We start from the raw sequence: 21698 nt of genomic DNA on the forward strand, positions 1-21698 counted from the left end.
GTTTTTAAAAATATACTGTTTCAGAGCCTGTGCTGAGTGCTGGGACAGACAGAAACATGAATAAATAATGACGACATATCACGGTCCCACATAATGGCAGGTGCTGATCAGCCTGGAATCTGCTATTTGCTTAACAAGACGTCCAGTATAATCCCACAGAGCCAAAAAATATATGTGAAAATGTGCATACAGGTTGTATATTTCTTATATCTGAAAATGTTTGTACAAATGAACGAAAAGGAAGTTTAAATTAGCATCTGTTTCCCCACTGCCTGAAGACTTTTCTTCAGTTTGATACAACTGAAGCTTGTAGAATGGTTTAGGACTACTATCCCTGCCTAGAAAAATGCAAATTTCTTACTGCCACATCAGACTCATTTGAATCCAAGTATCTTGGGGAGGGATCAAGGAATCTACATGGTTAACAAACACCACCAGGTGATCCTTAGGTACACTGCACTTGGAAAACCACTACTACAGATGCAGAGTCTGACTTTAAACTGCCCTTGTTCAATAAATGCCACTATTTCTTTATTAAAGAAGCATTTTTCTCATTGGTCTTATGAGTCTTACATTTGCCACAAACACTGAATTCTGAACATTGTTTCATATAAAACACCATGCTAGTTTCTGTGATTGGAAATCTAGCCAATAGACAGTTTTATATAGCATTTAACTCATTGAATACAATAAACAAATTAAAAAAATAATGAAGTTCAAAGATCCAAAATGCTTTCAGAAGATTACATTTCTCAACAGCAACACTATAAGATAGGACAAAAGGAAAGATTCAAAATTCTGAGAGAAATGATCTCCAAATGAGAATTATATGTCTAAACAAATCATCAACCAAGTGTGAAAAGCATTTTCAGATAAGCAAGGACTAAAAATTTTTTACATTTTAGAAGACTAATAGAAAGGAAAAAGCAAAACAATTATTAACTCCAAGGAAAACAAAAGGTTATACAAGAAAGAATTATGTGAAGAATATTTAAATGTTCATAAAATACAAAAACTGATTACTAAGTTAAACAAAAGTTGTGATGTATTGGAAACACAAAGGAAAGGGAATGAAGAAAAAGTAAAGAGAGATTTCTAAAATCAAAAATTAATAATAGCAGTAAGAGTGGAATAAATTCAGAAACCACTGTCAGAGAAGTTGAAAATGATTGCAGAGTGGGAACTGGGCATATGACTACTGCGTTGGATATTATTAGACAGCTATATACATATATTTGACTTTAAAAAATAATAAAATTTAAGTGTAAAGGGGGGGATCCTAATTAGATAAAGTATATAAATTTGTATGAATACTATATATACCAAGGGAATAAGGATTATTTACAATGCTCTACCCTAGGTTTTCTCAACCATGCCACTACTGACATTTTGGACCAGATAACTCTCTGTTGTGAGGGCTGTCCTGTGCACTTAGGATGTTTAGCAGCATCCCTGTCCTGTACCCACTGGATGACAGTAGTACTCCCACACCTAGCTATAAACAACCAAAGCTGTCCAGACAGCCTAACGTCCCCCAGGAGACGAAACTGCCCCTGGTTAAGAACCACTACTCTACATTATAGAGTTCATGAACCATGGTTTTCTTAAACATATCTTAGTAACAAACATTTAAGGATTGACTATATAAGTGAAAGAATATGATTTTATAGATCTTTAGGTTATAAAAAGGAAAAGGAGGACAAAGAGGAGAAAGAAATCTGGAAACCTTTACACATTTCTATTCAAAGATGTATTTTCTGTTGTTAACATTGCTTCAACAGATGTTAAGAAATAAAAATTAAAGGAGGCCAAAAAAAAAAAAAAAACAACAACAAACCTGGAACACCTGTTTGAGTAGGTAAGGCAGAGGAATGAAAAGCCAAGAAGTTTGGGCTTAAAGTGATAGACCTACGGATTTTTGTGAAGAAAAATGACAAGTAGTGTTTTGGAAAGCTCATTCTGTCTGTGGCATGTTGAAAAGCGCCAAGGCAATAAGACTTTAATCCATGATTCTGGAGATTTGATAACAAAATGAAAGAAACTGTCAGAGAGGAATTAAAGGGGAAAAAAAATCCTTCCCTTGGTGCCACTCTTCCCTTTTACAGGCAGGAGAAAGTGGAATGTCCAAAAGAAGGCAGTAGGTATTAGGAAGATCCTCTTCTCCAGGACAGGAGGACAAATAAATTGTTTTGATTACCAGGAAGATCTCACAAGCATTTCCACAACCATGTGGAACACCAGTACTCAGGACAATATGAGGATATACTTTCCAGAGCCCAGTGCTCTTCTACCCTGTGATTTTGGTTGGAGAAAGAAACATTTCAACCCATAGGGGATAAATTGATCATTTCAAAGGAAAGATTATATAGTATAAACACAATATTCAAGAAAAAGGGTGCTAAACATGTAGACTTTATTTTTATTTATGAGGAAGACCAGCCCTGAGCTAACATCTGCCAATTTTTTGCTGAGGAAGACTGGCCCTGGGCTAACATCCGTGCCCATCTTCCTCTACTTTATATGGGACACAGCCACAGCATGGCTCGACCAGCAGTGCGTCGGTGCGCGCCCGGGATCCGAACCGGCAAACCCCAGGCCGCCGCAGCAGAGCGCGTGCACTTAACCGCTTGCGCCACAGGTCCGGCCCCAAAACATGTGGACTTTAAAATGTTAAATTGTGCCATAATTTTTCTCCTCTATTCTTCCTCTAGTTCTCCTCCTACTAGCAATCCTAAGAGGCTACGCACACTGGGTAGTTAACTTTCTTATGTTAAATTCATTTCTTAAGTAGCATTACTTATAGTCATCGATAGTACCCTTTCGGCTAATTCAAATTTTGTTTACAGATACCAAGAAAATTGCAAAAATTCAACCTCTTAAAACAAAAATATTGGCATAATGACATGCGCAGGAAAAAATACTGCCTTTATTAGAATTTTTTTTAAAGATTCCAAATAAGCTTCTTTAACATTAATAGCCAAACTGAAGAGAAACTGATAATCCACAGTGGAGTTCTTTTTTATTACTTATATACTTAAAAGTTAACACTACTACTTATTTTTCAATAAACATAAGTCTGTAAAAAATTTTTCTCTGAAGATAACAAAAAGTCTCAACAAACTCATCATAAATTAAATTTACAAGTTACAAATCCTTTCAGTTGAACCTCTCTGCTTTGCCCAAAACAGCAGTATGAAGAAATACAAAATACAGAAAGCATAATCATGACATTTTCGACTATTTTACTTGGTATAATTTATCTTGTGAATATCCTCACAATTGCACCTGTGTGAAATGACCTATGCACAAGTTTATTCTTTGCAGTATTATTTTTAACAGCAAAAGACTAAAATTAACCAAATATCCATCAATTAGGACTAAATAAACTAGAAATATAAAACAGCCATAGAAAAGAATGAGGCAGATCTTTATGATCTGATATGGAGCTATGTCTAAGATATTTCATTTAAAAAACACAACAAAACAGCATCATAATTTACCCACAATTTACTTACACACACAAACACATACACACCTCATTGCTTCTATACGCATGAAATGTTTCTGGAAGTACACATAAGATTCCAGAAACACCACTAGGGGATTGTACAAGAGAGAGACATTTTATTGCGTACCCCATATTTTGATTTCTGAACCATGTCAGTATATTACATATCCCCTCAAATGTTTAAATTTTTAAAAGGTGGGGGCCTGATCAGTTTTCTGTGATCCTGACAACTAAAGGGACTGCTCTTCTATCATCCACTGCTTTGGAATCCCAGGTTACTCTAAGCATTCATCCAAACTAGGTATACCATCCCCAACCATAGCAATTAATATCTATTCCCATTGATTTCCATCTACTAACTACAGCTTTGCAGTCTCTGGAACGTTTTTTAAAACAAAATTCTGCTTATAAAGAGGCATTTTCTGTTCATTCATTAGTTTCTGATATGAATGACCACCTAAGGAAAAATTCTACCTTCCAAAATTAATTGCTCTAGGTAAAACATAAACCAAAAAGTTTTCCAAATTACAGCTTTTGAAAATAGATGGAAATATTTTGTCAATGCTGAAAAACTTAGAGTCATAATGCATTTCCAAAACAGTTTGATAACTCAGTTTCACAAAAAGACACAAAGAGATAAATCTCAATATTGCACTTTATTCAGCAACCTAACTGAAAGAAGTTTAACAGCATTCCAATGGAGGAGAGGGGGTAATACTTGTAGACTCTCAACAGAGTAACAATGAACTAAATGACAGGCAAAGCCCAAGTGTTTATCTCCTCTTTTCTGAGATGCCTTTAAAATCACAGCAAGAGAATCAGAAACAAAAGAACCTAAAATCACTACAAAGGAGGGGTCCATCAGCACATGCAAGATTTCAAAAAATTCTGAAAGACAGAGACAGATAAGAGAGACTTAGCAGGGCAAACCAAAGTCCAGGATGGGCATTTATTTCATTTAACAGGGAAACACAAGAGGTATTTCCGCTAAAATCAGAACAAGGCACAAATGCCCACTATACACGTTACAATTAAACATGGCATTGGTGGTTTAGGCTAATACAATCGGGCAAGAGAAAATAAGAGATGAAGCCCAAAATATGCATAAAGAGAGCTGATGCTAGGGAAAATGGCACTGATTTACCTTAGCAGAGCCTTAAAGAATTTCCAGTCTTAAGATTAGGACCTGAAAAAGCCAGCTCCACCTCCTACTGGGAAGCCTACCAGCAAAGTCTGCCCATATAAACGGAACTCCTGGTCAGCCTTGCTATTACCTTGGTTTTAAAAAAAGGACAGACAGCTAAGAATAGTCTAATATTGGAGGAAAGACTACAGCACAAAAGATAAATGCAAAAAATCAAAAATCAAAAACTGAACCTGGAGGAAACAGAGGTGATTTAAGCAACAAAACAGAACTTTTAAGATACAAATTAGAATTTTTAGAAAGATTTGTGAGGATACTGCATTCATAAAACAAAAATAGGATGCACCGAAAAAGAACATTCAGAAGACAAAAAAGAGCCTCTGGAATTTTAAAATATGGTTGGCAAAATTAAAATATCACTAGATGGGCTGGAAGATAAAAATCAAAGATTTAGCTCAGAACCAAAAAAAACAAACAAAAATGGAAAATATGAGAAAAGACAGGAGACAAAGATAATCAATCCAGAAGATCTAACATACAAGCAATAGAAGTAATATAAAGAGAGAAAAAAACATGAAGGAAATATTAGAAAAAAAATTCCCAGCTATAAAGGAAAACAGGTTTCTTTGGATTAAAACGGTCTACCAAATATCCTCACCATTGAGGCACTACTATGAAAATTCAGGATACAAAGGATAAAAGAATTCTAAGAAGATTTAAGAGAGGAAAAAAAACAGGTAATATGCAAAGTATGGAGAATCTATGTGATATAAACTACTGTCCAGCAACAATATATGCTTGAGGACAAGGGAGTAATTCCTTCCAAGTTTTGAGAGAAAATCATTTTCAACCCAAAATTTAATACCAAGCCAAACTATGTATCACACATGTAGCATTACATTATCTATGAATTTCATTCCAGAATAATATAGGAAATATTACAAAATATGTAAATGAGAGGTTGAGTTGATAAAGTTGAGAACCTCTGCTGTAAGGTATTATACATCAAAATATAAAACTAAAGTTAGGTATGTCAATTATTTTTCAATAAAACTGGAAAAAAAACCCCTAAAATTAAGAATCAGAATCAAAAAACGTAGAAGTCTTCCAACTAGTACATGAAGAAGGAACAGCATAATTAGAATATCACCACTCTATAACAACTACGAATTAAAGGCTCTCTAGGCAATAATCACCAAATGCTAGTAACATCCAGAAAAAAGATATTATATATACAGTACCACCTACGAAGAAGTTTTTCTCTTGCATTTCCCTCTTCCCCATCCACACACAAAAACTGAACTGCATCCTCTATATCTAATTACCAATTCATAGGAAATACAGGGAAAGAGGAACATGGTAAAGGACATCACAGGGCTACAATCAGCAAAATCCAGTTGACTTGACACCATTTCCTGAAAAGACCACCCTTTCCCCACTACACTGCAGTGATGCCTTCAGCAAATATCAACTTTTATTATATATGTGGGTCTGTTCTGGCTTTTCTATTCTGTTCCACTGGTTTATTTCTCAACCTACTTACTAACACCACCCTACCTTAATTATTTTAACTATACAAGTGTCTTAATATCTAAAGATATAAGCCTCTAACATTTTTGTTCTTCAAGACTGACTTTGTCAATGGTTTTGAAACTTTTTGGTCTCAAGATCCCTCAATAGTCTTTTTTTTTTTTTTTTTTAAAGATTTTATTTATTTATTTTTCCCCAAAGCCCCAGTAGATAGTTGTATGTGGTAGTTACACATCCTTCTAGTTGCTGTATGTGGGACGCGGCCTCAGCATGGCCGGAGAAGCGGTGCATCGGTGCGCGCCCGGGATCCGAACCCAGGCCGCCAGCAGCGGAGTGCGCGCACTTAACCGCTAAGCCACAGGGCCGGCCCCCTCAATAGTCTTAAAAACTACTGAAACTTTTGCCTTTGTGGGTTATATCCATCAATGTTTATCATGTTAGAAATCAAAATTTTTTTTTTTTTTTTTTTAAAGATTTTATTTATTCATTTTCTTCCCCCCAAAGCCCCAGCAGATAGTTGTATGTCATAGGTTCACATCCTTCTAGTTGCTGTACGTGGGACTCGGCCTCGCGCTGGACGGAGAAGTGGTGCCTTGGGGCGCGCCCAGGATCCGAACCCGGGCCGCCAGCATCAGAGCGCGTGCACTTGACCGCTAAGCCACGGAGCCGGCCCAGAAATCAAAATTTTTAAAAAACCAAACATCTTCTAATTAAAATGAAAATAAACATTACATATTAGCAAATATTGGTTGTGAATATTTTCAAAAAAAAATTAATGGGAACAGTGGCACTGTTTTACATTTTTGCAAATCTCTTTGATGTCTGGCTTAATAGACAACTAGATTTTCATGTAACAAGTTTACCTCGTTTTCAAAAAACATCCAGCAAACACTCATGTCTAAATAACCATAGTTTGTCTTTCAGTGGTTATTTCAAGTAAAAATGGTGTTTCACAAAAAAGGCGACTAGGTCAGCTCAGATTTCAAACAATCCCATGAGTTTTTTTCTCAGGATGACCATCTCACTTCCATATCCAGCAGAAGTGATTTATGTATATTGCCATTTCATCACACAGAACGTTAAAGAGATGTGTAATCTCTTTAAACAAGGTAGAGGTCATGGTTGCACAACACTATCAATGTACTGAAATACCAGTGAATTGTACCCTGTACACTGTATAATGGTTAATTTGATGCTGTAGAATTTACCTCAATTTTTTAAAAAAGACAAGGGTCAAGATTTATCAAAATTAATAAATTGTACTGTTTGTCAAGAATATTCTTAACTGAAACTTGTAGTGTTTTTTTTTTAATTGCAAATGCACATAGGTGAAGAATTCGGTGACAACTAGAGCACACCACTGACTTGATTCACGCTAAGGTGCCAGCAGTTTACCCACCGTTGCTTTTGCACGTGATTTTTGCTTTTGTAAAATCAACAGGGAAAAGGCAAATATTCTACTGTTCTTATGAAAATAGTTTTGATGTCCCGAAGCCCCTGAAAAGGTACAGATGGACACCCAGGAGTACATGAACTATGTTTTGGAAACTCCTTATTTTTTCACTGTTCTTGGTGCTTTCCATTCCCATAAATTCTGGAATCTGCTTTTCAATTTACACACCCTCACACGTGCACACACACACACACAACCCTGCTGAACCCTGCTGAGCTTTTCTCTGAAATTGTATTGAATCTTTGGATCAATTTGGGAAAAAACTGACACACTGTCATGCATTTACTTATCCTGCGTTTACTTAAGTCTTTAATTCCTTCACCAATACTTTGCAGTCTCCGTGTAGAGTTTTACAAATCTTTTTCTTTTTTTCACACATCTTTCTTTAGATTTATTCCTAGGTGTTTGGTGTTTTTTGATGATACTGTAAATGGTATCTTTTTAAACTTAGTTTTCTAATTGACCCCTCTTCATACCACATACATAAAAACAGACAAATACAAAAGTGAAACAATAAAACTTCAAGAAGAAAACATAGGAGCATATCTTCATAATCTTAAAAAATCTTTGCCTATTCCAAGACGGTGATATTTGGATTAATTTTTGAATAAGCACTCTTTCTGTTCTAGTTTCATTCTGCTCCTTCATATATATCAAACTTATCAGGCATGTCTGTTAACTTCTCAAGAACGAAATTTTTCCAGCCTTCGTTGAAACGTCCTCCCCTCTTCCTGCTGCTCCATTGTTCATTTTCCAACCATATTTCTCACATATTGAAAACAAATCAACAAACCTAGAAAAAAACAAAGATGACAATAGCTGCACTTCTGAAGAATAAGCACTACTTAACAAGAAAGGAAGCTACACGAGAATAACGTAGCTCTTGTATCATTCCAAATAAATTTCAGCAACATGCGGCCAAAACCTAATGAATGTACGTAAGACTAGAAAAGAAAAATGTGTTAATGATACACCAAAATATCAGTGCTGCTGGGTGCAGGAATTACAGGGGCATGTGCTCGTGCGTGTGTGATAGAGAGAGTGTGTCCATCTCTTTCTGGATTTTCCACATTTCAACAATAAATTATAATTCTTTCCTTATCAGAAAATAAACAATAGGGCCGGCCCCGTGGCGTAGCGGTTAAGTACGCGCGCTCCACTGCTGGCGGCCCAGGTTCGGATCCCGGGTGTGCACCGATGCACCGCTTCTCTGGCCGTGCTGAGGCCGTGTCCCACATACAGCAACTAGATGGATGTGCAGCTATGACATACAACTATCTACTGGGGCTTTAGGGGGAAAAATAAATAAATAAATAAAATTATAAAAAAAAAAGAAAAGAAACAATAAAAGTTTACTTTAAAATCAATATGCGGGCTGGCGCCATGGCTTAGCGGTTAAGTACGCACGCTCCGCTGCTGGAGGCCCGGGTTCGGATCCTGGGCGCGCACCGACACACTGCTTCTCCAGCCATGCCGAGGCCGCGTCCCACATACAGCAACTAGAAGGATGTGCAACTATGACGTACAACTATCTACTGGGGCTTTGGGGGAAAAAATAAATAAATAAATAAAATTATAAAATAAATAAATAAATAAATAAAATCAATATGCAGTAATGTTGAGGGAACAGCAAAATGGGCATATTCATAATATACTGCGGTGGGAATACAAACTGACAGAATAATTCTTGAAGGAAATTTAGCATTTTGCAAGAAAAATATGTGAAAAATGTACCCCTAAACTAGAAACAGGTCTGCTATCAAATGGTAATAGCAGTTAATGTTACCACTTTACTACCACTGGGGAAGGGAGCATAAAGAAGAGCTTTCAGTAGATTTCTGTCTATACTCGTTTCTTCATCAGAACCAGCCATGTTTGTCAGGCAAAGAAGAGGATAAAAATGAATGCAAAATGGCATTTTCTCTCCCAATCTAATGTCCAAATGTGCAAATTTTAAAACAACACTTTTTCCCATTATATATCTAATATGTTTTCATTTCAGAAAAATTGGAAATATAGAAAAGTATAAAGATGAAAGTTACTTGCATTTTCTGATATTAAAACAATTCTGAAATCTGTCAAATACCAAGTTCCTATTTACAATTGTTATGCAGATACACACTTATTAATGAAAACGATCTCATTTATTCACAAAGTAAAAATCATTAAAAAAATAAAACAATTCTGCAATAAACAGATCAGCATACCTATTTCTACAAACTTGCATGAGAACTTCTGATAGATAAAAATCTAAAAAGCAGAATTGCTGGGTCATAGGATATGCAAACATTGTAATTTGATTGATTTTTACAATTATACTAACACTCTAATACAGAAGAGTATTTCCCTACCCTCGCCAACACTGGGTATATTAAGACAAGAACTATAGTATTCCATCCTCCAGGTAACTCTGGTTGGCTAGAAACTTTTCCATTTCTCCCCTTTCTCATGATTGCTATATACTGCTCATAAATTCATTTTGTTTGGTGACAAATAATAAGTATACAAAAAAGGTTTCCTAGCCTAGCCCTCCGTGTAAAAGCTGGATGATAACTCTGAGTAAGTCACTCTCTCTCCGCGTCCTGAGCAACTTGCGATTCCATATATTCTAATCTTTAATTCTCATGAAAAGAGAAAGGCACAATCTGAAATTTCATTTAAGGTCAGTAGTAATTGAGAAGAGATTATTCTATTATCTGTTGATGATTTTTATTTCCTTAAAGAACAAAAGCAAAATTAAATGCAAACTATGAAAGCTTAAAATTCTGACGGGCTACTGTGTACTGTGTTCCAAAGTAGGCAGGAAAAACGAAAAAAAAGATACCAACCTTCAAGAATCTTACACTCTAAGACGATGTCTGAATAGAGCAATCTAGGGGCCGGCCCAGTGGCGCAGCAGTTAAGTGTGGAACTCCGTTTCAGTGGCCCAGGGTTTGCGGGTTCGGATCCCGGGTGCACACAGATGCACCGCTTGTCAAGCCATGCTGTGGCAGCATCCCATACAAAGTAGAGGAAGATGGGCATGGATGCTAGCCCAAGGCCAATCTTCCCAGCAAAAAGAGGAGGACTGGCATCGGATGTTAGCACAGGGCTGATCTTCCTCACACACACAAAAAAACAATCTAGACAAATTATACAAGCCCCGAGATTTTACTTTTTTGTGTGTGTGAGGAAGATCAGCCCTGAGCTAACATCCATGCCAATCCTCCTCTTTTTGCTGAGGAACACTGGCCCTGGGCTAACATCTGTGCCCATCTTCCTTCACTTTACTATTTTTTATTTTTTTTAATTTTATTTATTTATTTATTTTTCCCCCAAAGCCCCAGTAGATAGCTATATGTCATAGCTGCACATCCCTCCAGTCGCTGCACGTGGAATGCAGCCTCAGCATGGCCAGAGAAGCGGTGGGTCAGTGCACGCCTGGGATCCGAACCCGGGCCGCCAGCAGCGGAGTGCGCGCACCCAACTGCCAAGCCATGGGGCCGGCCCAGTGCCCAGCTTCCTTCACTTTATACGGGATGCCACCACAGCATGGCTTGACAAGCGGTGCATCGGTGTGCGCCTGGGATCCGAACCTGGGCCGCCAGCAGCAGAGGGCGCACACTTAACCGCTACACATGGGGCCGGCCCCTCAAGATACTTTTTCAACTGAATTAAGAAAGCTCCCCATTTTGGAGGTAAGGAGACCACACAGAAGCAACATGGCATCGCTTAAACCAAGAAAAGTTCACTAAAATTTATGGTTGTAGCCAGTCTTCTAGATAGCAATAATGATGATTATGATGATGTTTACATTCGGGAATCCTAATCTAAAAACTGTTTAAAAGAATGTAAGGCTTTCTCTAAAGCACCCTGCCATTAAGAGACTGCTTGAATACTATGTGCACCTAGGCTTTCAAGATCTACCCTACTATTGACATCAAATTTAGGTTCTGGAATAGCTTCTCTGGACTTTTTTTTTTTTTAAGTACTGAAATTTCAACAGGGTTGGTTTTTTGTTTTTTTTTTTGCCTAGGGAAAGATTCGCCCTGAGCTAACATCTGGTGCCAATATTCCAATTCCAAAATTGGCCAATATGCCAATTTTTTTTTCACTCCCCAAAGCCCCAGGTCATAGTTGTATACTCTAGTTGTAAGTCCTTCTAGTTCTTTTATGTGAGCCACCACCACAGCATGGCTACTGACAAACGAGTGGTGTGGTTGTGTGCTCAGGAACTGAACCTGGGTGGCCGAAGCAGAGCGCACTGAAATTTAACCACTAGGCCATCAGGGCTGGCTCTCTCTGGACTTTTAAAAAAGCATAGTCAAGGTTAAGCAATGAGCTAGACAGAATCCTCACCAGTGATGCTGTGAACAAGGGCCACGTCTACCGGCATGGATATAATGGTTTCTCTACCACCACTCACTCCTCATAACAAGACAGATTTGGAGAACAAATCATTAGGTCCAAAAGCCCTTAATACAGGACAAACTGAGACCAATAATCATCAGGTATCTAAGGAAATGCTTTTAAGACACAATGAAGCATAACTTCAAAGGCTGCGATCCAGACCCCAAGGCTGGCAAGCAGGAAAGGACTGGCTCTTTTTAAAATATGACTAACTAGCTGCACCAGAGGCTGGGAAAAGGCATTAATCATTACACATACAATGCTGTAATTAGCAGCATTTAAGAAACCAAGCTTTGTGTGTTCAAGATGTGGAAAAACTGACATTGGACCATATACAAGACACATCCATAAACTTAGGCACTCAATCAAGTAGGTAGTTCGCAGTTCCTATTGGATATCTAGCACTGTAACATCATCTTTTGGTATAAATTTAGTATAGTTTATATGCCTAACTCAGTTTTTAATTTAGTTCTGCCCATTTGACTTGAGCATCTAAATAGAAAAATTATGTGAAAAAATAGAAAATCAAAGAGCCTACCTATTCAACAATTTACCAAATTGCTTTCTTTCTGTCTCTGATGCTTTTTAACACCTACAGTCATGTACACATCATAATACTGTATATCTGCAGCCAGGCAGTCTCGGTTCAATTTCTGAATCTGCCATTTAAAAGCTGTGAGACTAACAAGTTACTTATTAAGCTTTTTGTGCTTCAGTCTCCTCATCAGTAAAATGGGGATAATAACAGGACCTACTTTATAAAGTCGTTGTGAGGATTAAATAAAGTTAACATGTAAAGCTACCAGAATAACACCTATCACAAAGGTTCAATATATGTTAGAATTTTTAAAAGCCATTCAATAAACATGGGCTATACAGAAGACTGAATACAGTATAATATATACATGTAACAGGTCTAGCAGCTGGCATAACAATAATTTTTATGGTGTTTTATAGTGTATGTAGCACTATATAATAATAATTTATTATTAATGACCCAGAGCACTCTGCATGAAGCATGATGCCTCTCCTCTTCCCCCTAAAAAATGTTCCAAAGGCATTCTCATTGTTCAAGTCCTATCTATCTCACAAACAAGAGGTGAGTCACTAACTCCATCCAGAACTGTCCCAGTTCTGTTCACTCTCTCTCTTTCAGTGTAATCAGAAGGAACAAAGAGTTGCCTCCCTGCCACTTTGAGAAGCTTATAGCATCCAGCGAGTATTATAGCTTACAAACTACAAAGGACCTCAGCAATGTCTCAGTCAGGTTTTCTCCTATGTTCCATAGAGCACCAAGGGAATTCTGGGCACTTGATAATGTCCCTAAGAATAAAAAGCCAGTATTCACCAAATTACCCCTCTTTGCTGCCAAAGAACAATGGGGCTTCAGTAATTTTCTCCTGTTATAGCAGAAATAGATAGGGCATGACTTCAACATTAGCAAAATGTCAAGATCACTCCAACGTGCACTTGTTCTACACCAGCATGAGGGCTGGTTAGCACGGCTCTGTGCTTTGGCCAGAGACTGCCCCTAACCCCATTCAGCTGTTTGAAAATGAGAGCCACAGATGAGAAAAATGTGACTCTGCGCTACTCTCTCAATGTGGAAAACAAAAAAACGAAAAACAAAAGCCTCAAATGTCTGTATCTCTTCATCAAAATTGAAAAGAATTGCCACCTGGTAAACTCCTTGAGTTTACAAGCTGGAGACAAGAAGCTGGAGACCTTGTCTTATTTATCAAGCACGTAATAAGCTCCCTAATCTAGAATATACTCAGGAAATATGTTCAACAGTGACTGAATCACCATGTATTCTATGTAGTTTCTATGTTCAACACAGGGATGTCTTGATAATTATATTTCAATATACTCTCTTAGTACTTATGGAAGATGAAAAACACATCACTAGTTTTTCCATTCCAAGCAATCTGTTAAAGGAAACCAACATTACTTGTAAACAGATTCCAAGCTATCAGGAGGGTAAATTAAAAATATACTTGTGTGTTTTGGATACATTTTTAAAACCATTTGTCAGATTCTTTTCTGGCAAGATTCTTATGACTAGCCACATAACTTCGTGAGCTTAAAATGAATCTTTATATTCTAGCTTCTTCCAATTAAATAATAAACGCATACGGCTCTTCAGCATTTATTAGTTACATACATCCTTCAGGAGATTACAAAATACATTTTCATGTTCCACCACTCTGAGCAAAAATTAACCTACTTTCCTACTTCTTGAAATATCCCCACTGGTAGGTAAAATGACTGTTCCCACATCACCTGTCCTGATTATCTTTTCCAGCAAAGAGCCTAAGTCACACAGAATATACTAACTCTAGCCAATCTAAATACAGTGTCCCCTAAAAAACCTAAATAAAGCAATGATATGATGTTAACTATTGAGGGGGACCAAGTTATTTCTGAAAAGATTTGGAGAAAGAGGAATTCCAGTATTTTTGTCACGCATTTCCTGCCTTAGAAGATCTGGTCCCTTTTTGAAAAGAGAAATATACACAAAGGTCCTGGGAGTTAGGGTGTGTGCGTGTGTGCGTGCTTGTGTTTGTGTGTGTGTAATACAAGGACCAGATCAGAGTTTCAGAAAGTCTCCAAACCTGTCTGAGCCCAAAAAAGACAGACTTGGATTCAATACCAACACTGGGGGCTAACTAGGAGGGGCCAATTTCTTAAATAAACAGTTAATACATTTTATTTCCGTATATGAACAGTTTTAAAGACAATCATGACTAGGAGAGAGTTAAATGAAATAAGTAAAGATTGTGAATAACAGTTGAGGGAATTTCTTTAACCCAAGGGAACAAGAACACTGCATTCCCTCACACCCACCACTCTACACATGCTGCTCCCTGCACACCTATGCTCACCTGTTCCGTCCACCTGAAACATGCCTCGGTCTCTCAAAGGTTGAGTAAATGCCCACTCCTTCTCAAGTTTTCCTGACCCTAAGGATCACGAACTGCCTGTCTTTTGAGTGCAAACATTTTGTTACACCTTCAAGATGTACCTATTACAGACTGTGCTAAGAAACAGCTCAATTGTATTTATGTTTAAATGTTACCACTACCAGCAGATCATAAAAGACCACCACCATCCTTCCACAACCCACAAAACTACAAACCAGGGACTGGATTTTTTCACTTTTCTGTTCCATCAATGCACAGAGCAGATGCTAATAAGTGAGTAATAAAGAATATAATGTTTTCATCCTAGAGGTTCTCAAAAGAAAATAAAAAGCCATATACTCTACAAGGTCAGGAGTCACCTGCCTGGGAACCCAACTAGATCTGGGGTTCTAGTTCTTCGATTCTAATGACCCTGTAATGTTCTAGGAATCTGAAGAAGACCAGCATTTTCTCAAATTGGTGTCTGCTGGACACTCTTCTACTTAATAGATACTAAAATAAATTGGGAAAGTCTGGATTAAAATAAAGCTGAAACAGTAACTTCACCGCAGAACATTTGCAGAGCTTTAATGTGCTAATACACAATAGAAGTTTCCAAGATAAGATTCCATTATGAAGCCTTTAGTAAACTAATTTGAGCAACATCATGAGGAGAGTTTGGAAAATGCTTCATGAAAGGTTGTTTTGGGTTTTTTTTAATTGTCACAATATTACTGAGTACTTCAGATCAACTTCTAAAAAGTTCTTACCTGATATGTGTTGCAGGCAGAGATTCATACTGGCGTGACAAAAAGAGTTCCCGGTGTTTCAACTGATGTTTCTGTTTATCAGTCAAGTCGGCCTCAACTGATGTTTCAGATTCTTCCTCAATTTCTTCTACACAAATAAAATTCAAAGAATTCATTATTACAAAGCACATTATCTATCTGGATATTAAGATAGGTCAAATCAACCTTTCATTCAATATTTTCTTCAAACTAATTGACTTTAAATTTAACTTGTCATTTGAATTACAACCATAAAATTAAGTTACCAGGGCCTCAAAGGAAAAGGAAAAACTCCAATTTAAAAATGGCAGATGGAACATATGCATATATTTCTTCTTCCCCCATAAAATCACACCAAAATGGTAATTAAAATGTATTAACATTTCACTGACAATGAAAAATGAAGCAACAATGGAAGAAAGATTTTCAACCAAAAAAAAAAGTTTTAGAAGATGGAAAGCAGATGTAAAAAAATAATGGTACACACTTAGCCGAGAGAAGGAAGTGACCGTGTCTGCGCGTACAGAGGGACCCGTGGAGAAGGCAGCAGGCACAAAGCTTGTTCTGACTTAGCCCTTGAAGACACCAAGTACTGTGAGAAAGAGGAGTGGGATGAGAGCTAAAACAGGAGGAAAGGGTTGAAAGTCTACCTACAACACAGTAACTGAATCCCAGAACACTCTATTTAAAAAGAGAATAATCCGAAAACAAGAAATAGGATAACACATTTCAAATTTGATAACATAAATAAAAAACTAATAGAAGGATTAGAAGGTAATGCTAAGGAAATCTCCCAGAAATTAGAACTCTAAAACAATGAGATAAACACTGGAAAACCAAAAGATAAAAAAATTAAGGAATAATTCATGAAGTCCAACATCCCAGTAATAAAAGTTCCAGAAAGAAACAAAAGAGAAAACAGATTTCTTTACCTCTTTTGGAGGGGAGAGGGGGTGAGGAAAAACCTATCAAAGAAATGATTCAAGAAAATTTCCCCTTACTGAGCGAGATGAGAGTCCAGATTGAATTCCCAGCACACTTAATTTTTTTAAGTGCTAACATGAGAAGATCACAAAAGTTTATAGAAAGGAAACATAGGTCACATGCAAAGAAATTAGAATCAGAGTGGAATCACATGACTAGCAACACTGTATGCGAAGATGGCAGAGCAATGCCATCCAAGAGGAAAAATGGTATTCAACCTAGAAATTGTATAGTATACTATTTATCAAGTCTGAAAATAGAGTAAGGACAACATTTTGTTCATTCAACCAAGATTCATTAGGCACCAAAACAGGCACTATTCAAGGTGTTGGAGACAAGCAGTGAGCAAAAACGTTACTAAAAACAAACAATTCAAAGTGTTTGCCTTTGGGGAGCAGGGGTGGAAGGAAGGGATGCAAGACTGGAGACAAAGTTTTACATGAGATTCTTTTTTTTACACACTGAATTTAATCTTTTTAAAGAAAAAAATGACCAAATGTCCAGATATAATTCCAATTAATTTTAGATACAAAATTTTTAAAACTATAATACCTCTAGGGGCTCACAGATCCTCTGCAGTCTTACCGGGACCAAACTGTAAGGCTATGGGAACAGCAGGAACAGTGAGAAGTCAGAGGTGAGACTACTATAAGGCAGGGAAGGGGATGGCTGGCTTTTCACCCAGGAAGTAGAGTCCAAGGTGATGCCTTAATTTGTGGACACTGATTGGCAGCACACACACAGAAACATATTTCTGTTTCTCATGATTCTTATAAATTTCTTATTTATGGACCCAGGACCACAAAAGAGATTTTATCACATAAATCCCCTCATTGTAGCAGTTCTTTTGAATGGTGTGACGGTAATGAATGGGCTTTTCTACCTTCAAACTTGTAAAAACTCTGAATTGAAAATGAACCTGTAAAAATTAATTTAGAAACTGATGTAGAAAAATACTCACCTAGCTCAAAAGCAGAATAATGTGATTTAAAATTCTTTGAATGTTCATTATAATGAACTACTCAAAGAGAAATACAGCACTAAAAGAGTCATTTACTTTCAAGTCTAATAACATTTCATCAATGGAGATCAATGAAGTTATTGCTGCATTGGCACTATTAACACCAGCAAATATCACCAACAAAATTATACTCTTTACCTAATTAGGATTTGATAAATTATTCTTCTGTAAAACACAGCTAACTGAATTCTAATGCATACCCTATAGAGCTAAAACAACAACAAGCTCTACAAATAATGGTAAAAGCAGCATATCTTATTTTCTTATACAGTCTCTTGGTACAGGGTAAAAAGGACTAAAATCTCTGAAGTCCAACCTAAGCAAAGGCAGAAATCACCACAACATCTGAAAGCATCTGAAACCCATTTTTTTAAATTTACTAGTTAAATTTTATTTACATATTTTTATAAATTTACACTGGGTTCTGAACAGGAATGACTCCCATGCCATTAACATCCTAAAAACATTAAACAACCACAATGGCAAAAACTGGCATTTAGACAATGAAAATTTTAAAAGACCAAATATAACTACCATCAATAATCACATACATGGTAATATATTTATATTATAAATTTTAAAACCATGTTACCAAGCTTGATGGAACATCAAATTTGCTGCCTTCTGAAAGTCATTCAAGTAGAAGTCCCATACTATATACAGTGATAGAAGAGACTGATACCAAATTATTTACTGCATTTTCTCTACAGTTGGGAAAGTTTCAGCACACATAGTTTATTAGCAATACGGCACTGGGGGCATGGAGGGAAGAAAGAGTACAGAAGGGAACTGTACAAACGGATTGTATGAAGTTTTAAACAGCAATATAAATACCACTATACTTAATACTGGCGTCTTCTGTTTTAGCAGTGCGTGCCATATAATGCATGACCCAGCAAGGCTCCTATAAATTTCAAAGTTTTAGACTGCAGGATGAGAAAGAAGCCACGGCCAAAAAGCTCAGCAAGGCTAATTCCACACGCAGGCTGAGAGGGGATGGGACAGCACAAACAATGTCCAAGAAGCAAGGGTCAAAGAAGAAATCAAACTAGCGAGAGCAGTCAGGAGCACCAAGGCCTCCAGCTATGGGATGTGGAGATCAGTCTCATAGCAGGTTATATTCAGGGACTCAGGCAAAGCTTTAGAGAAGGGCATGTGACATGACAAGGCCTGAGTAGGCAACTGATGATTTAGGTACCTGAGCAATGAGAGACAGAACCCAGGGAAGGAGGAGCCATTACTGATTCTAGGTACTTGACCTGAAACAGGGTATTTTTCAGAACAGATCAGAATTATAATTCCTACATGTTAGTTGGAAGGGATGGAGGGGGGAGCGGGCAGAAGGAGAGATCTTCACAGGTTATTCTCAAGCATCCTTGGGTCTCTATTTTAATGAAATATCAGCCCACAGTGATAAGATGTTAGGTGGTACAGAAAAGCAGGTGGTTAAAAATTTGTCTATCGATGCATTTAACAAGTATCCAAATGTTGGAAGGCATATTACTGGATTGAAAATAGCTGAGTATTGACGTAACTCAAGCCCGCCTAGTAAGAAAAGAAAAATCCTCAAAGAAAGGAATAAGCAAATTGAATAAAATTAGAAGGATTTTTATGACAATTGAGATTTCAGAGAACTATGTGAGTGAAGAGAAAGAAAGTTTGGCAGTCTAGAGGCAAACGATCAATAAACAAAAATCAATTACATTTCCATCACTAGCAATAAACAACCCAAAACTGAAATTGAGAAAACAATTTCATTTACAATAGCATCAAAAGGAAAAAAATACTTAGGAATATATTTAACAAAAGACAAACTTGAATGCTAAAAACTACAAAACATCGTTGAAAGAATTTAAAGACCTAAATAAATGTTCACAAACTGGAAGACTTAATATTGTTAAGAATAGCAATACTCTCTAAATTGATCTACAGATTCAATGCAACTCCTACCAAAATTCCAACTGCCTTTTGTGCAAAAATTAACAAATATTAAAATTCATGTAGACACATAAGCAACCCAGAATAGCCAAAATAATTTTGAAAAAGAACAAATTTAAGAGGACTCATACTTCCTGATTTCAAAGCTTACTTCAAAGCTACAACAACCGAGACTATGTGGTACTGGCATGTGGACAGACATACAGATCAATGGCATAGAACAGAGTCCAGAAATAAGCTCATATATTTATGGTTAATCGATTTTGAACAAGGGTGCCAAGAAATTCACCGGGGTAATGAACAGTCTTTTCTACAAATGATGCTGAGAACAACTGGATATCCACATGCAAAGAATGAAGTTGGACCCTCACACCATATACAAAAAATAATTTAAAATAGATCAAAGATCTAAACGTAAGAGTTAAAATTATAAAACGCTTAGAATAAAACACTGGTTTAAATCTTCACGACCTTAAAATAAGCCATGGTTTCTTCCCTATGGCACCCTAAATAAAGCATAAGCAACCAAACAAAAAATAGATAAATTGGAACCAATATTAAAAATTTCATGCTTAAAAGGACACTATCAAGAAAGCAGCGAGACACCCCACAGAATAGGAAAAATATTTGCAAATCATGTAGTATCTGATAAGGGTCTAGTATCCAGAATATATAAAGAACTCTTATAACTCAACAATAAAAAGACAACCCAATTAAATAATGAGCAAAGGATTTGAATAGACATTTCTCCAGGAAGATATACAAATAGCCAAAGGTACAGGAAAAGATGTTCAACATCCTTAGTCACTAGGGAAATGCAAATCAAAACTACAATGAGATATTTCACACCAACTAGAATGAGTATAATCTGGGCCGGCCCCGTGGCTTTGCGGTTAAGTGCGCGCGCTCCACTACTGGGGGCCCGGGTTCGGATCCCGGGCGCGCACCGACGCACCACTTCTCCAGCCATGCTGAGTCCGCGTCCCACATACAGCAACTAGAAGGATGTACAACTATGACATACAACTATCTACTGGGGCTTTGGGGGACAAAAAAAAAAGGAGGAGGATTGGCAATGGATGTTAGCTCAGAGCCAGTCCTCCTCAGCAAAAAGAGGAGGATTAGCATGGATGTTAGCTCAGGGCTGATCTTCCTCACAAAAAGGAAAAAAAAAAAGAATGACTATATTCAAAAAGACAGATAATAACAAGTGTTGGCAAAAATGTGAAGAAATTGTAATCTTTGTACATCATTGGTAGGAATGTAAACTGGTGCAGCTGCATTGAAAAACAGTTTGGCGGTTCCTCAAATTGCTCAACATAGAGTTACCACATGACGAAGCAATTCCATCCTAGGTATACATACACCCAAGAGAACTGAAAATATATGTCAACACAAAAACTTGTACATGAATGTTCATAGCAGCATTATTCATAGCCAAAAAGTGGAAATAACTCAAATGTCTATCAACTGATGAATGGATAAACAAATGTACTATATCCATACAATGCAATATTATTCAGCCATAAAAAGCTGAATAGCTGTTGTAGCTGATTTCATGCTACAACATGGATGAACCCTGAGACATTATACTAAATGAAATATTATGAATGTGAAGACACAAAAGGCCACATATTATATGACTCCATTTATATTAAAAGTCCAGAATAGGTAAATCCACCAAGACAGAAAGTGGATGAGTGGTTGCCAGAGGATGAGTGGAGGGGGAAATGGGGGAGTGACTGCTAACGGGTACCAGGTTTCTTTTTGGAGTAATGCAAATATCCTGGAATTAAATAATGGTTATGGTTGTAAAAATTTGTGAATATACTAAAAACCACTGCACTGTACACCCTTTTAAAGAGGTGAATCACATGGTACATGAATTATATCAAAAATAAAAATGCTAAACCTGAAAAAAAAAAGGGGAAATGAAATGCAAAGGGTCAAAAGCAGAAAGGATAAATTTCAGGATAGTCATGTAATGAAATTCTCTTCAGTAGCTAAAAATGAATGAGTGAATCCATATACCAACATGGA

At 37.0% G+C, this 21698-nt stretch overlaps 1 protein-coding gene across 5 annotated transcripts in view; it reads right to left on the bottom strand.

Annotated features, from left to right (window-relative positions):
• MTA3 (metastasis associated 1 family member 3) overlaps positions 1 to 21698 on the bottom strand; it is a 144277-nt gene that overhangs the window by 80108 nt on the left and 42471 nt on the right. For all 5 annotated transcript variants that reach the window (XM_087436841.1, XM_087436839.1, XM_014792324.2 and 2 more), the window contains exon 4: positions 15698 to 15824. In XM_087436841.1, coding sequence (XP_087292967.1) covers positions 15698 to 15824 — 127 coding nt within the window. The remainder of the gene's footprint in view (positions 1 to 15697; positions 15825 to 21698) is intronic.

Source organism: Ceratotherium simum, chromosome 11 (genome assembly GCF_057802395.1).
Source record: "Ceratotherium simum simum isolate JZ-2026a chromosome 11, ASM5780239v1, whole genome shotgun sequence".
NCBI lineage: Eukaryota > Metazoa > Chordata > Mammalia > Perissodactyla > Rhinocerotidae > Ceratotherium > Ceratotherium simum.